At 29.5% G+C, this 17137-nt stretch overlaps 1 protein-coding gene across 1 annotated transcript; it reads right to left on the bottom strand.

The window, feature by feature from the left end:
* Positions 1-2210: 2210 nt before the first annotated feature.
* Positions 2211-6981, bottom strand: LOC101266721 (ninja-family protein AFP3). The gene is made up of 2 exons (XM_010322554.4): positions 5651-6981; positions 2211-2851 (listed from the first exon to the last, which is right to left on the bottom strand). The coding sequence occupies exons 1-2, from the start codon at positions 6588-6590 to the stop codon at positions 2439-2441; spliced, it is 1353 nt and encodes a 450-aa protein (XP_010320856.2). The 5' UTR covers positions 6591-6981; the 3' UTR covers positions 2211-2438.
* Positions 6982-17137: the final 10156 nt, after the last annotated feature.

Genomic DNA, 17137 nt, shown 5'->3' with positions numbered 1-17137 from the left:
TATATTTGTATGCTATAGCAAAGTTTGCATAGTTACGCTCCATAGCAAACATAAAACTGTATAATTCGCTATACATATACAATTGTATCATTCGCTGGCCTAAATTGTATAATTCGCTGACCTATTTCGCTGCAATTGTATAATTCGCTATCCTATTTCACTGCGATTGTATAATGCACAATTATATAATTCGCTGCAATATTTTTATAAAATTTGCTTTGCATACAGTTGAATCGAATTAAAATGAATGTATATTGCATAATTATAAATGTATAGCAAGAAGATATATATTTTTCTCTCGCTTTATACAAAACAGAAACACAATATATACACTTCTGTTGTATAAAGCTAGAGAAAATTGTATTTCACTGCAATTGTATAATTCACAATTGTATAATTTGTTGGCCTTTTTCTCTGCAATATTTGAAGTAAAATGTTTGTAAATTGTATAATTAAGTGTATAACACGAAGATATATATTTTTACATGTGTATATACAATTTTCTCTCGCTTTATACAAAACAGAAACAAAATTTATACACATTTGTGTATAAAGCGAGAGAGGCAAGCGAAAACGAAAAGTAGCGAGTGAGATTTTTGGGAGAGAGACGCCTGGCAAACTTTAGCAAACGTTTGCTATGGAGCACAATTAAATCAAAACCTAACTACTCCATTTATTTTAGGTTATTAGTTTGCTATTATATACAATTTTTCCTATTTAATATTATTAAGTAAATATTTGACGCTTCCAACGAAATTTTTTATTTTGACAAATATGTGCAAATTCTTAATTTTCTTTATCTTTCTCCACATGTTTTATTATTGTCCTTACTTCTTGGCCTTCCAAGCAAAGGGGATAATTGATTGATTGCACTTTATTTTATTTTTTATACCAATATACATGCATCTTATTTACCATATGAAAATTTTGAATATCATGAATAATAATCTTTTTCATATGTATATTCCTTTGAATTCTCTTTTTTTTTTTTTGGATTGTGAAATAAAAGGGCTTGGCACTGCATTGGGCTGCAGGCTATTAAAAAAATCCAAAATTTGTCTAGATTTAGAGTATGATATACTTATTTGATCATTTCTAGAATGCCCTATTTTCATAATATTCATTGTTTTGTTGTATGGTGTAGTGGAAAATTGGAACTTGATTGATTTTGTCATCTCAGTTTTTTTCATTAAAATTAAGGTTTGTTTTATAAAACATACTTGACTAATAATAACTGTAAAAACCTAATATAATGGTAGTACGATAATAGTTGAATAATAATTGATAATGATCGTGATATATTGTAGATATTGAAATTTTACTAGGCAAATAACCTTTGTAATTTGCTTACTGAAGTAATCTATAATAAATTTGATTTTTTTTGTATTTTCCTGCTTGGTTTCAACTTTAGACAGAGTCAATTGCTGCAGAAAGGAAAAAAGAAAGCATCCTTTGTCCACATGCCTCAATAAATAGTTATATTGTGAAATATTTGGATTCCGCAACGGCTCTTTTGTATATTCTTTTCACGAACTAACTTATCGCGTTAAAGTAACCACAATAATGACAATTTTCCAACATGGTATTAGATTATCCCACATATGTTGTGTTATCTATGTTGACAAGCACGAGCGTGCAGGGAGGTGTCGAGTTATCCCACATCGATGGTACTCGCAGGATATTGGATCCTGGGCAGGCAAGTAGATGTCAAGTTGTCCCACATCAATGGCACCTTTTGACCTACCCACACCTCGTAAGCTAGCTTTTGAAATTAAGTTAAAAGGCGAGTTCACTTCTTAAAAATCTCTATCAGAAAAAACAAAGTCAGAAATCAGCCACATGTTCCCAATGGAACACATTCAATTCATGGACCACCTATAATTGCAACCAACAAACACTTGTTTGTCTCCCTCAACAACACAATGATGCAATCATACAACATGGCCCCAGAACATAAAGCCTCTAAAATAAAAAATGAGTGCCTTGATTGCATAGCACCCCAGACACTTCCAATATACAGAAATCATGATGGATAAAGATTTGACTAAATGCAAGATATGTACAGTACATAAAGGATTATCGGAAACAGCCTCTCTTACCCTACAAAGGTAGAGTAAGGTTTGCGACTACTGGGATTACACCGGGTGCCTTCTTGTAGTAGTAACATATTAAGGATCAAAAGGGTTCCCAAAGTTAGGAGGGCAATGATATCATTCAAGAACAATTCATTCCTCTGAATTTCCTTAAAAGAATCCGTAAATGTACATACAGAACTCTTCTTTAGTCCAGTTTCCCTCAAGGTGCGCACAAGTCGATACATATATCTCACTCTTAAAGAGAGGAATCAAAGAAACAAAAATGGAAATGGGTAGGTTCTTGCTGCTTTTGCACGGTGTGATCTGTGATATCCTCTTCCACCGGAAACCCTGTGGTATCAATCACAGCAAGGGAGAAGCATTGGGGTTTATGACAATATGCTTGAGAGGGTGAGCAACGTCGGTGCCTCCAGCGTGCTTGACAAACTCGGCTGGTGAGTGAAAACTTCCATGACAGACGCACATAATTCTTACCTCCTCCCCTTTGCTGTACCTGTATAGTATTCCGTCTACTCTTTTACCATTAGGACCATCTCCTTTAGTGAAAACGCATGGCATGTTTTCTAATGTGTTTGTTCCAGTTTCCTTCTCCTTTGCCCGACTTTTTGCTGCCTCGAGCTTCTTAGATGGACTGTCCATATCACCTGCTGACATTCTGCTTCCGGTCTCTCTCATTTTTGACCCAGACGAACCCATATCTTGACTTCCCCCTCCTTGTAATGAGTGGATACTGGCCGGGCTTAGCTCGCCAGACCCTGCAGCCGGGGTTCATCATGGTTCTAAAATTATGGTGGAAACGATAAACAGAAGAATGATAAAAAGCAGACCATATACAACATCTTTTCATTCTTTCCATTACACAGTACACTCCAAAAACATGTTAAGGTCATATCACCAACTACAGAAGTGATGGTTAAACCATATTACAACCTGAAAAATTATTACACTATTGGACGATTAAGGTGCTCAAAATTATCAACCACAAGGAAATGATTACAGACAATCTAATTAAAAAAGGAACTTCTTCAACCAGATCAGATGATCTAATATTCTTTACAGACAATCAATACGTGCATATTTCACAAATGCACTTCACTCAAGTAGTGTACAATCAAAAGCATATTTAACGCTCTTGACTAAACCAACCATTTAATCATGCGAACTAATGTAACAACGGCAAACATCTGAGGTCAGCAAACTAGGATAATAGGACAAGAGCAGATGCACTAAATTTCAAATTTTTAATATCCACCATGTTGCCGATTTCAGGATGCGTGAAAGAGGATTCAGATCTAGTCCATTAAAGAATATCTATCAAGAATCACTAACACCTCTATAGGATATCCAATTCTAGTAAACAATTCTTTATCAAAGAAGTATAAGCCTGGAAGGTTAGTGTTCTACATCTTGCACGGACCAGGGGCAGAGGAGATATCCAAAAAGTGAACGATGACAACTCATGAAGAATATGGATATAATTTATCTCATATGGAGATAGCGGCAGAGACGTGCATGGACATCAGGGAGTAGAGTGTGACAAGCAAAAGGAGCATCCAACAGAAACTCCTATCTAACAATAAAGGTTCATATCACATATGCATCAACTAGCTTGTCAAATTTAGTAATTTACATCTATGGGGTATTCAAGAAATTGTGATACAGCGAGCCAAAGCAGCTGCATCAAGAGCAGCAGACAGATCTCCCTCAACCCTAATCCATTCTATCACAAGGACCACAACCAAAAAGGTAAAGACTAGAGAGACGGAGACAATCTTGACAGCCCAATAGGTAATTCACAAAGAAGGCTTCAGTGAAAAGGTTGTTGCTTACCAAAAGTAGCACGGATAGAGCAAGCATTTGAAGCCATGACGTCTAAAATTCATCAGGCTTTAATCACACATAACTAACTCCTTGGATGAGGAAAAGGAAAATATACCATCTAGAAAGATCTGTTAGTTTGATTAATCCTACCACTAAATCAATTGAGACTAGAACACTTTCAAGTAGGTAGTTATAAGTTGAGAATGTCGAAAGCTCACGGGAAGTTGGCACCATATAAACCAATGTTGCTCAGACTATTTAAAAAATGTCAATAGGTGTGCCTCAGATTCTCCAAAAATAGCGCGTGTTTGGTGAATCCGACACAAGTGCAGCATCGAAGGTGAAGACTTTGCGCAACATGGACATAGACATAGCGGTATTTATCCCAAGGGGTCCTTTATTTTATCATCCAAAAAAAAATGTGCCGCCAGCAATTAAATGATCTAGTTTGGTTTCCAAGTCTACAGCTAATAACTGTCCAGCTTCATTATCCTTGCTGTTTAATTGGAAGTAAAGAACTCTGGTTTATTATTTTGTGGAGAAGATATGAATCTCTAGTTTCTGTGAAAAGAGTATCAGACTTTAGTCTTGATACAAATACTTCCAAAGAGAAAATCATATAGCCAAATAAGCACACTACAAGATGTGCTCCCAAGGGATGCATTGTAGTATTCATGAGTATTTTTATCGCACTAAGTTCACATCAAAGCAAGCATTTAAAAATTAAGGTGGTATTTTACATCAGATAACTTTTTTTCTCAAACAATTGCACCTGCAAATTTTTATCACAGACACTTCCCTATCTCTCTTTAGCTCCTGCATTTCTTCCTGCAATTGTCGTGACTCCCTGATGTGGCAATAAAAGAAAGTTCCCGAAGCCACCTAGATAACCTAATCAAACCAACAGCACAACAACAACACTTGACCTGACAATCAGTCAAGTACCTCCAAATAGTCAATATAGCATAACATTCTTGAGGTGCTAAAAGTAGAATACAACAATTTTAAGTCGCGAATGTGGTGACAAGAGAAGGTTGTCCAATTAGTTATACCACTCCTTCACATACAATTATTAGGATCAGGTTTGAGTTGCCAAGAGGAAATGGAAACTACTTTGGATTCCTTAAGGGGTGAAGGAGGGTCAGGAGGGTTCTTTCATAAATTCCTTTTTTATGGTGGTGATCGAGTTAAGCTTACATGGACTTCTGACAAATACAGGCTAGCTCTTGAATAATGGTCTCCCATGATTTTGCCCGCTTCATTAATCACTAGGCCACACCCTAAGGCGCAGCGAGGCTGGGGTTTAAAAAGAATCAAGAATGTGGTGAACGGCAATAAGACACAAGACATGTACAAGTACCATAGAAACTTGTAAACATTTAAGTGAGGGGACCTAAGCAGCAAGTTTTGACTAAATTTAGGAGAGATACATTCAACAACTCACAGAAACAAATTACTAAAAAACAGATGCCATATTTCTGGCAACAGATGACTCAACAGTAATCATTTATGACCAATGCTGAATAATAACATGTCTTTAAGCACCCCTCACAGCAACATGTGATAGACCACTCCTTACCCTAGAAGGAAAATTTTCAATCCCAAAGTACTGATATAATTACAGTACTGTAATTTTCTAATTCAACTAGTATCAACTCTCAAGAACTGAATTTAAAAAAGAGCACATACATAATAAATGTTAATATTTGCCAAAAAAAAAAAAAAAATTGTACCTTGTGGAAGTTTACTTTCCAATTCAGACATACTTGAAGAACTACCACCACCTTGGGATTCAACAGAACCTTGGGACCCCAATTTCCCATGTCCTTGCATTTTACCTCCTGAATAACTTCCTTTACCTTTCCCCACTGTTAAATCTATTCCATCTCCTGTTAAACTACCTTGCCTTGCAACGGCAGCCAACGTTGGCGATACCGATAAACCAAATCTTTTCGCAGACATCAAGTACTGTTCTTTATCTAATCTACCTCTTAAATTCATCTCAATTTCCTTCTTTTCATCTTCCATACTTCCTCCCCCACCACCACCAACAACAACAACAACAGTAGTTCCTCCTCCACCTTCTTTGTCACCCCTCAAATTTCTCTGTTTCTCCGATCTTCTCCTTTTAGCTTCCATTCTTCTCAAAGTTTGCAACTCCTTTCTCTTCCTCCATTCTTCCTCAGTCTCCACAGGCAAAGAAGAAGTTCTCACCAAAGTAGGATAAGACACTGGTGGTGGTGCAAGAGCATCATCATCTCTCACTATAGGCAAACAAGAAGCTACAGAAGATGACCTTATCAACTTATTACTACTAGAAGATTTATCAACACCAAATCTACCTCCCAATGATAAACCAAGATTCAACTCTACTTCCCCTTCATCTTCTTCCTCCTTCACCTCCTTCCCTCCTGCAACAACAACCTCAACTCTAGATTTTCCTGAACTACTACCACTACTACTACCACCACCCATAAATCTCTGCAACAAATCCCTTGAAAATCTATTTGTTTCCATAGAAAGATTTTCCATCTCAATTCTACTTTTCCTTTTCTCATCTGTATTATCTCCCATAGCAAACCATAAACCCACCAAATATACTATCAAGAACACCAAACCAAAGTTAAAAAACTTACCTATTCTGACATGTACGTGCATGTTTAACACTTCCATGATCTGATTTAGCCACACCCGGATGGAAAAATCTAATCTTTAACTGCATATTAGCTCAAACAAGCTCAAAGATTAAGTCTTTACACCCAAATTTTTCACTTTAAGAAATCCCAACTGGGAAACAAAAAAAGTAAATATCGCCCGAGTTGTTTCCGGAAAAAAAACACAAAAGGGTGGCAGGAAAACCAAGAAAATGGTTAAAAATCCACCAAAAAGTATATAAAAATGTAATCTTTGGAAGAAAATATTATGTTCCGGCAAAAGGGTCGCCGGAAAATCAAGAAAATATTGCAATGAGAGAGGTAGAGTAAAAGAATAATGAAATATACTAACAAATCAAACAAGACCCAGAAAGATAGAAGCAGGCAGGAAAAGAAAGACTAAAGAAAAAAAAAAACAAAGGGGTGGGGGTGGGGGTGGGGGTGGGAGGTGGGAGGTGGACGAAAAGACCAAAATACCCTTTGTGAATTGGGGGGTGGGGTGGGGGACAAAGAAAGTACTGGGAAAGGACAAGTGTCAGAAGAAGAGAGAGAAGAAAGACACGTGGGACTATATGAATAGCTCTCTTTTTGGTTCTTCTAACTATGTGTTTTTTTAAAAAAAAAAAAAATTGTAGTGAAGTTTATATATATATGTAGAAAATTTAGTATATGGTCATTCACACTTAACAAATCTTTACTATTTGAGTCAATCATGTTTGTATAGAGAGGGACACATTGTTTATTCACCAAGATTGGAAATATTTTGCTTTTTGACAAAAAACCCCTTCATGTAGTTTTTGTTTGAGTCAACTTGATTTTATTGGTACTTGATCGGTACAAAGATTAATAATATAAAAATTAATAATGTATTGATTAATAATGTAGGAAATATTATTATTAAGTGTTTATTTATTGTTTTTAATTAATTTTGTGTATGATTTAAAATTCTATAAAAGAATTCTTTCTAATTATACCGTTGAGTTATTATAAAATTTTTCTATTTCATGTAATTAGATCAACGTAGATAATTGACGGATAATATTATTTTTTATAGCATTTTTAACTAGCTATGAGAATGAAAACTTTATTGTTATGTTCATTATTTTCTCACTTAAATTATTTGAGAGTAAATAATTGTCATCTTAATAAATTAGAGTTAATATCTCAAAAGGTCACAACTATAATAATTTGTAGAGAGAATTTATTGAACTGTATTAATAAATTAAAAAAAAATATTTATCAAAATAAAATAAAATAAAAATAAACAATAGATGTAGCAAAATCAATTAAACTATTTTTGTACTCGAGATATTTTTTTTTTTATATATATATATATATGCTCTTATTTTAGACTATTTGCATAATGTTTAAGGATCTTTCGTTATCAGACAATATTTGATTTATGAATTGTTCTTAAATTCATACATCAACATTAGCATATTAATCGGATTATCATATTTTATATTAATAATAAGTAGATTAAATAACTCATGTTTTAGAAATAAAAAGTTATATTTAAATAATAAAATTTACAAATTAATTTATTTAAATAGATTTATTAGTATAAATATAAAATATAAAATCAAGAAAATAAATAAACTGATTAAAAGGATTTGAGGGGATATTTTTGTCTTTATCTAGATTAGTCCCATGGTATTAAATTAATATCACCAAATAGAAAGTATTAGTTATACATCCTCTAATACCATTTAGGGTGTAACTAATTCATGGATTGATCCAGAATTCTTACCAAACATGATATTAAATAAAACTACACTTAGCTAGCGTGTGATTATAGATCTTCAAATATTCTTGGCAAATATTATTTGAATGAAAATTCGGGTGAAGTTTCACCACATGTTTGGTCATAGTATTTGGGAAATATATTTCAACCTTTTAAAATATTATGATCTATACCCATAAGTTTTAAAAATTATTAAAACTGACTATAAATTTGTATTATAAGTCAATTGGATGTTCGTTGCAACAATAACAAATAGTGTCTATGAAACTAGAGTAATGTGGTAAGGAATGTTTCATACATCGTGAAGTAGACAAAACATATGACTTTGTTACCTTGAATCAATTTTTCATCATTTTCATCAACTAACATATCATTAATTAATATTCACTGAATATTTCATCACTATTTTGATGTTCACTTAAAAAATTATGTAAGACAACGCAAATAACTACTATATAAGGTGTTTTTATAAAAAAATAAAAGTTTGAGATAAAATTTCAATTTTCAAAAGATCCCAAATAATGAGATTTTACCCAAAAAACTAGAAAAAATTAATATTTGAGAATTTGAGATATTTGTCAAATATTGACAAGTTGTATGGACAAACATTATTTGCCAAATCTTCTCTCAAAGATTATTCGAAAAATCTATGAGCAAACGGCCCTTAATACTTGAATTATTTTCACTAATACTCCCTACCCCTATATATATATATATATATATATATATATATATATATATATGACTTAATTAACCTATGCTAACAAATTTATAACGTTAAAACTTGATTAATGTAGATCTAACTTTTATAATTTCTCTAAAAGCTAATATGTCATTAATTGACTCCTCATAAAAAAAATTATTTTGGAGATTTCTTAGCTTGAGTACGACAAATTAATGTAAAACGTATAAAAATAACAATGAAGAAAATATAGCAACTTATAAAAAATTAATAATATTATCAAAATAATATAATAAGCAAAACATCGTAAATACTAAATGATAATAAAAATGAAAAGTATAACATTACAAGAATTAAATTAATACTACGATAAACACCATTAAGTATAAACTCATCAAATAATAAGACAACAAAATATTGTTATATACTAACATTTACCTTAAAAGATAATTTTCATGCCCTACTATCTATAGTCATATATATCGATTACTTATATACATTAAAATCAATTTTGTACGATAAATATAAAATTAAAATTAAAATTACTGAATTCCGTACGGACCACTCCATTTGAAGTCTCACAAATGTTGCACCCCGACAGCAAAGCGAACCACCGGAACTAAAGTCACGATTGCAGGTAAATGTGACACATCACAAGTAGGAGGGGGACTTTTGCAAACAAGTAGGGAACATGAGAACTATGGTGAGGAGTACAACACAAGAAAATTTAATTTTTTATGACATGTGTCAACAAAAGAACAAATCTAGAAAACATGACACGTGTCGAGATTGTTTAGGAGACAGACAGATTGCCACGTGGATAGTACCATCAGCCTCGTAAAGCTGAGACATCGTCATTAATATATATTTTTTAATTTATAAATTAAAAATTATTAATTGAATCTTTATGATGATTAATAATTAATCAGACTTAGCTGTCAATAAAGAAGAAAGGGATAAGTTGGGAGCTGTGCTTTTGGATTAGTTTTAATTAATTAATTAATTAAATTAAAGTAATGAGTATTTTTATTGTAATTAAGACTTACAAAGGACACGTGGGTGATGAGCTTTTATAACTTTGGATTTGAGTGTTTATTTGGTCAAATTTGGGATATAATAAGTTATAATAAATGAGTCCAAATTAGTATTTTCTGTAAAATAAATGGACCCAAAACAATAAGAATGTGGTTGAACTTTATATACATTAATTAATAACGTAATCGATAATTTAATTGCACAAAATATATTATATAAATCATATTTAATTTTCAATTTAGACTTTGTATTGTGAAAAATTATCACATCTCAACTAGTTTATTGCATAGTTGTTTGACAACACAAGAGAAAACATGCAACAATTATAAAAAAATCAAAAATAGGTATTGACACAATTAAGAACTATATATGGTGAGAGAGAAAAATAAAACTATATATATTTAAGCAAAAATTTTGAATTTGGAGTTCTTCGAATAAGAAAATATATCATAGGGAGTATTTTCCAATGAGAGTTATATATATATATATATATATATATATATATATATATATATATATATTAAATTCTATTGAATCAATTAAACATATAAAGTAGTATTGATAAGTTTTTTCCTTTATTCATTTCACGGTGCAGACGTTAGTTGACTTGATATAGAGTTTTAAAAACATAAAAAAAGATATTTAAATTTTATTGTCTTAAGTTAAAGTTAGTTTAAATATTCAAAATTGTCATTTGATTGGTGACCTTAAACATGCCATATGAAAAACTGAAATTAAAATGTTATCAAAAAAAAATTATTCCTTTTGAATCAGACAAAAAAGGAAATGAAATCATTCCTTTATAAAAGGAAAGAAGTATTTTTTGTTGAAGAGTAAATTGATAAGTTACGATAAGGACTCACCAATAAAATTGTAAAATTATGGTGAGATAGTTGGAATCTTCTATTCTTATAGGGTTCTTATACAATACTCATTCTAAATAAAAGAGGCTCCAGTATAAATACCGAATATTGAAGTATGAATTATCAAAAAATTATCGAACGTTAACGTATCGATTGATTTATTTTTGGTAGTACAAGTTAGGTGGCCAAAGGGTGTTGACTATGGTCAATAGTACCATAAATTAAGTCAACGAGTAATTAGCCGGCGAGGCAAAGAAGAATCGGCGAGGAATTGGGTAATGGAGCACGTGGTCCCCAAATTGTGTATAAATAATTGTAGTGGGGCCCACACAAGGCATTTTAGAATATTTTTACACGTGGCAATCTTTTTGACGTGTTTATATATATACTAGTGTAGTCAGTCGCGCGGTTATAAAAAAGATCAAAAATATAATTTCATATTAATATCAATAATTACTTTAATAAAAAAAGATTTTTTTGTTAATCACATAATTTTATAGAAGAGAAACTATAAAAAATATTTAGATTAAATATGAAATTTATTAAGAAATCAATATATGTGAACTTTGAAAGTTAAATATTAAAAATAAATTTCATAGAGAAAAAGGGAAGGTAATAACTAATAAGAATTGGGTAATATTAGAACTACTTAAATGTAAACTTGTGATCATTTTTTTCTTTTTTATTTGAGATTTTCTTAGTATAATTTATATATATTTATGTAAACTTTAAATCTAATCGTTCTTTTATGCTTATTTGTAATTTTATAAATTATATTCTTAGTATAATTTTTCGGCAATGTATAACTCGGATTGATATTAATAGTTAGTATTCATGACACAATTACTATTACTTGTCCTCGTCATGACGCAATCATCACATGTTTTAATTATTTTTATTGTACAATATTAGATTAATTTAATATTTGTATTAATAACTTTTTAATAATTAAATTTTAAATAAAGAAAAGTTTAAAAATCCTAATTAGTTAAATTTCATACTTATTATTATTATTATCATCATCATCATTATACTTAGGTTTAGATATCCAATTATTTTTTGGACAACTTATATTGGAAAAAAATGTAAAATTTAAAAATAACATAAAAGAGAACAAAATAGATAATTAACTACGAAAAAAAGATTCAAGAAGATGACACATACGCAATTCCTATTTATTTTTTTTAATTTTGTTTGGCTTAAACACAAAATATTAAAAAATATATTTCACATTTTAAATAAATATTACATTAAACATAATAAATTCCTAAGAATAAAAAGTCACAGTAACTAAGAGGATTAATAATATGACTTTGAACTTTTGTAACATAATAAGAGTAATATTTGTACATTATTACACTAATGAAGAACATTAACTATAGAAAATGAAAACAAACAAATTAGAGTTATTGAGACAAATATTTTATTATAAGTAAATAGAAAGGTAGGAAATCAACTAAATTTTTAAAATAATAAATTAATTGTAATTTTGAAATAACTTTAGAACTCCCGAAAAATAACAAATATGAAAACATAAAGACTTATTAATAAACAACTTGAAATATTCCAAGAAAAACAACAAAAATGAAAAATTTAAGAATTGTAATTTTACATATTAATAAATAATTTATTTTTGATAAAATCATGTGTATTTTAAAAATAATAAATTAACTTTACATTCTTATGTTCTATCATTTTTGTTAATAAAAATTGTTTCATCGGATTATGAAAGTATATGCACATATTTCTTTAAGTAGCATATGATTTCTACTTCTATGTTTTAAAATATTACAAGTCACAAACACAATAAACTAATATTATCAATAAAAAAGTGAGAGGTGAATTTACCTAAACAAATAATTATTTTTGAAGAATGTTATCATTATATATAATTAAATTATCTAAGAATCATATAGAGGTCTAAGGAGAATAAATTAGATGTTTTTTTATTAAAAAAACTCAAGATTTCTATCTTCATGAACATAAACAAATAATATTAAATGTATGATTCAACAAAGAAAGAGTTATAATTATATTAGACATATCAAATTATTTTTCCTTGTAAACTCAAATTATGCAAGAATGTCTAATCATTTTCACTATAGATATATCTTCTATAATCGGCAAATATGATTAAATAAGATAAAAAATTATCTATCAAAAGAAAAAAAAGATAAAGAATAAGGAGAAAATTCCATTTAAACACATATAATCATTTTTGACAAAATATAAATAATTCAAAAGGAATTAATATAATAGAAACATTACTTCTTAAGGACCTAAAAAAATAAAGAATAATCACGATATAACTCAAAATCCATTAATCTCCATCTCTGAATGTTCTCATTTTATCCTATATACAAGAGTCAAGAAAAATAATAACAAATAAATTATTAGTCCTAAAATGAATCTCAAAGTTAACAAAATAAAGTATTATATCTCATAAAGAATAAGGAATACATTTAATCATAAATTTTCCTACATAATCATTTTGGACAAATAATCAATATATTTAACTCAAAATCCACTAATCTTCATCGCTTGATGTTACCATTTCATCCTATATACAAGAGTCAAGAAAAATAATAACAAATACATTAATAGTCATAAAATAAATCTCAAAGATAACAAAACAAAATAATTTATCTAGAAGAAATAAAAATATGATGACATATTAGTCTTACTTGCTAATTAAAAGAAATATATGAAATAATATTTGAAAAAATAATGCACCTTAAAGCTTACAAATATTGTAACATTTCTTCCACTAATTCTCTACCAAAGATGACTACAAAATAACAAACAATTTTAGTGTGATTTTATAGTGTTAATGTAACCTTTCACATTAAATAATTAGAAGTTATGAATATGAAAGGGTTAAGAGGTTATGAATATGAAAGATTTGAGGGTTATGAATATTATTAATAGTAATTTAAGAATAGAATTTATATAATTAAAGAGATATAAGTTTATAAAAAAATAATTGAAAAAAATAAGAAAAAAGGTCAAGTAAAAGAAAATGAATGGAGGTCATAGAGAGGTGCTACATCACCTCCTCTATGATCCTCATATATATATATATATATATATATATATATATATATATATATATAGAGAGAGAGAGAGAGAGAGAGAGAGAGAGAGATTTTTTAATGCTTTATTAATTATTTTTTTTGAATTTTGGAATTCTAGACAACAATATTATCTAGTGAAATTCAAAATTGGTGTTAAGAGTAAATATAATATAGGTGAAATGGTCTGGTGGATTTTTGTACTTTTATCCGTTTGTATTTTGAATTATTCTATTTATTTTTTTGTCATTTGGACCTTTGAACTCATCCAAATACATTATTTTAAACACAATTTTTTATTAGATATGACGTGTGTTGCACAAATACATACACGTTGACAAAAAAAAATGATCTATAAATGAATATTAATATGAAAAGAACATTAAAATTTAAAAAATAAATAAATGAAAAGAACTAAAAAAAAAAGAGTCATCTTCTTCAAATCCATCACTGCCCCCCGCCCCCCTTCACCCCAATCGCTGCCCCCACCCCAATCAAATTTCTTATACCCATTCCACGTCTTTTCTTCTTTCTTTGGATTCACCCACCATTTTTCTTGTTCTTCTTCTTAACACTCCACATATTGTTTCGCCCCTAAATATTTTCTCAAAATTCATTTTTTTGTTGCAAATCAATTTTTCTCATAATTTTTTTCGTTTTGGCACATTTATTTTTTCAAAATCTCAAATTTGTGTGTATTTTTTTTGTGATTGTGCGTATAACAAATGGGTCTTGTGAATTTATGAAATAAATTTAAAATGACGATTACAGATTTTGTTGGTGTTGGGGTCGAGAATAATATGAGGAAATTGCTGAATGATTAGAATTGGAGTGTCGAATATGGTTAATTTGAGGGGGTGGGTGATGGAGTAACTTGAAAATGAGAATCTTTGGAGTTGTGGGCTTAAGGATTTAGTGAAAGAAATTGTTGGAATTGAGATTTACAAGCCGAAATTGTTTGCTAAATATTTTTGTTGAGATTAGATTGACTACATTGAGCCATCATCGTAAAGACCCATAAAATCAAATAAATAAAGATACAACACAATCAACACAAAAGAGAGATATGGTAAATCGAAGAAAAAATAAAAGAGAAGAAATTTAAAGAGAATTTTTTTTAAAAAAAAAGACGAGAAAAGCTTAAATTTGTCCAACAATGGTGTTGAGTGAAAATAAAGAAGAAGAGATAAACTTTAACAGTGAAATTATGATTTTTTTAAGCCTCCTCAAGCTCTAGTTTTGTGTGTATAACACGCTCCATTCGGAGTCTTTCCACATAGGATGCCACATCAAAAATTGTGTTTGGATTGGTTTAGGGGTCCAAATGATAACATGTTAAGTAGAAGGGTTTAAAATACAAATAGATACAAGTACAAGGGTTCACCAGACCATTGCATTAACTTTATCACATCTTGTGAAGGTATAAAAACTCTTTACGAAACACTCTCAACCAAGTGCAACAATTTTTAATATACAAAAGAAAAAAATAGTAACAAAGTCATAACAACTTATAAGAGAAGCACAGTAAAATAGTAAAATAATTAAAACCTAGTAAACAGATGATGAAATTCAAATAAAAAAATCATATAATAGTAGATATAGAATACTAGTGCAAGAATGCGGCTAGTTCAATGATATACTCTAGCAAGCAAGACAATACTTTACTATCTGTTAACTTTTTACTCTGTTACGCAATTTCCACACCTTATCTAGTTAAGTAAAGTTAGTGGAGTGGGGTCTAAGATCATATGCTAGAACACGCTAGTAATTTGGACAACTTTATTCATTAAAAACTTATTAGGAATTAAATTTAGCCAAATTAGTGTTAACAAAACAATGTTTGTGATGAGATGGATGAGATTTTTATTCTTAATTAACGCCTTAAACTTTAGATTTGAAAATTAAAAGATCAATTAAGGAGTATTTCCTCCTTAAATGACCTTTTACTTGTGCTGTTCATGGTTATGGTTAAAATCAAATCGTAATCCGAATCAAATCAATTAAAAAACTGATATTTGGTTTGATTTGGTTAGGTTTGATTTTTAAATTTTTAAAATCGATACTATTTGGTTTGGTTTTGGTTTTCCTAAAAAATAACTGCAAAAACAATCAAACTAAACCGATAAATTAGTTTGGTTTGATTTTTATATTTTTATATTATTTATAAATAAATATAAATATTTTGTTAAATTTTAAATAACTTAAGTCTTTAACTTTATAATTTTCTCAAGCCTAACACTTAAATTTTAGCTCAATTTACAATCGTAAGTCCTATTCCATCAAAATTTATTACCTACCATAAATTTCATAAGATAGTCACACACTTAATAACTTTGTTCATGTAATGATAACTCTAGTATTGCTTAATTACTTAATTGAACCAACAATAGCTCTTCTGTGGATTGTTCATGTACTAAATGTTTTTTTTATCAAGATACGTATGTCCTAAAAAATTTAATACTTTAACAATCGAAAAAATCAGAAATACTGAACCAAATCGAACCAAACTGTCAATAATCAAACCGATGGTTTGATTTGGATTTAGAAATTTAAAAAACCGACTAGATTGGTTTGGTTTTGATTTTAACCAATAATCGATCCAAACCAAACTACGAACATCCCTACTTTATACTATACAAATGTGAATAAATTAGGACTTCAATAAAAATAATGACCACTGAATAAATTATTATCTTGAAATCAACAGAAAAAATAGCATAAATATCTTCTAAATTAACTTATCAAAATACTCTATTATGATCGTTTAATTAAAAAAAATTAATCTTTCAAACTGTCGATCTTATCGTACTGAAAAAATAGAGTAGAGTCCAGGATCAAGGATGATATGCTGGGACACGTAAGCGATTTGAACTAAACTTTTGTTTCATTAAAAAATGAGTAGGAATCAAATTTAGCCAAACATTTTCAAATATTAATGAATACTTTATTCATAAAAATGGTATATATTTTGAGTTTAGAGAATAGTAGGTATTGGATTATGTTATGTGATGCTAGCATAATACATATAAAATATTGAGAATAAACTTTTTCAGTACTATGTAGCAAACTAATAATAATAATATTTGTGCCAATAAAGAGAAAAAAAAAGTGATAAAGTATGATTTTTTACAAATCATTTAAGTTAGGGGAGATTTATATAGGTATCTTTAA

This window comes from Solanum lycopersicum, chromosome 5 (assembly GCF_036512215.1).
Source record: "Solanum lycopersicum chromosome 5, SLM_r2.1".
Taxonomy (NCBI): domain Eukaryota; kingdom Viridiplantae; phylum Streptophyta; class Magnoliopsida; order Solanales; family Solanaceae; genus Solanum; species Solanum lycopersicum.
The sequence above is the reverse complement of the archived record's forward strand: the minus strand, read 5'-3'. Positions and strand labels throughout refer to the sequence as shown.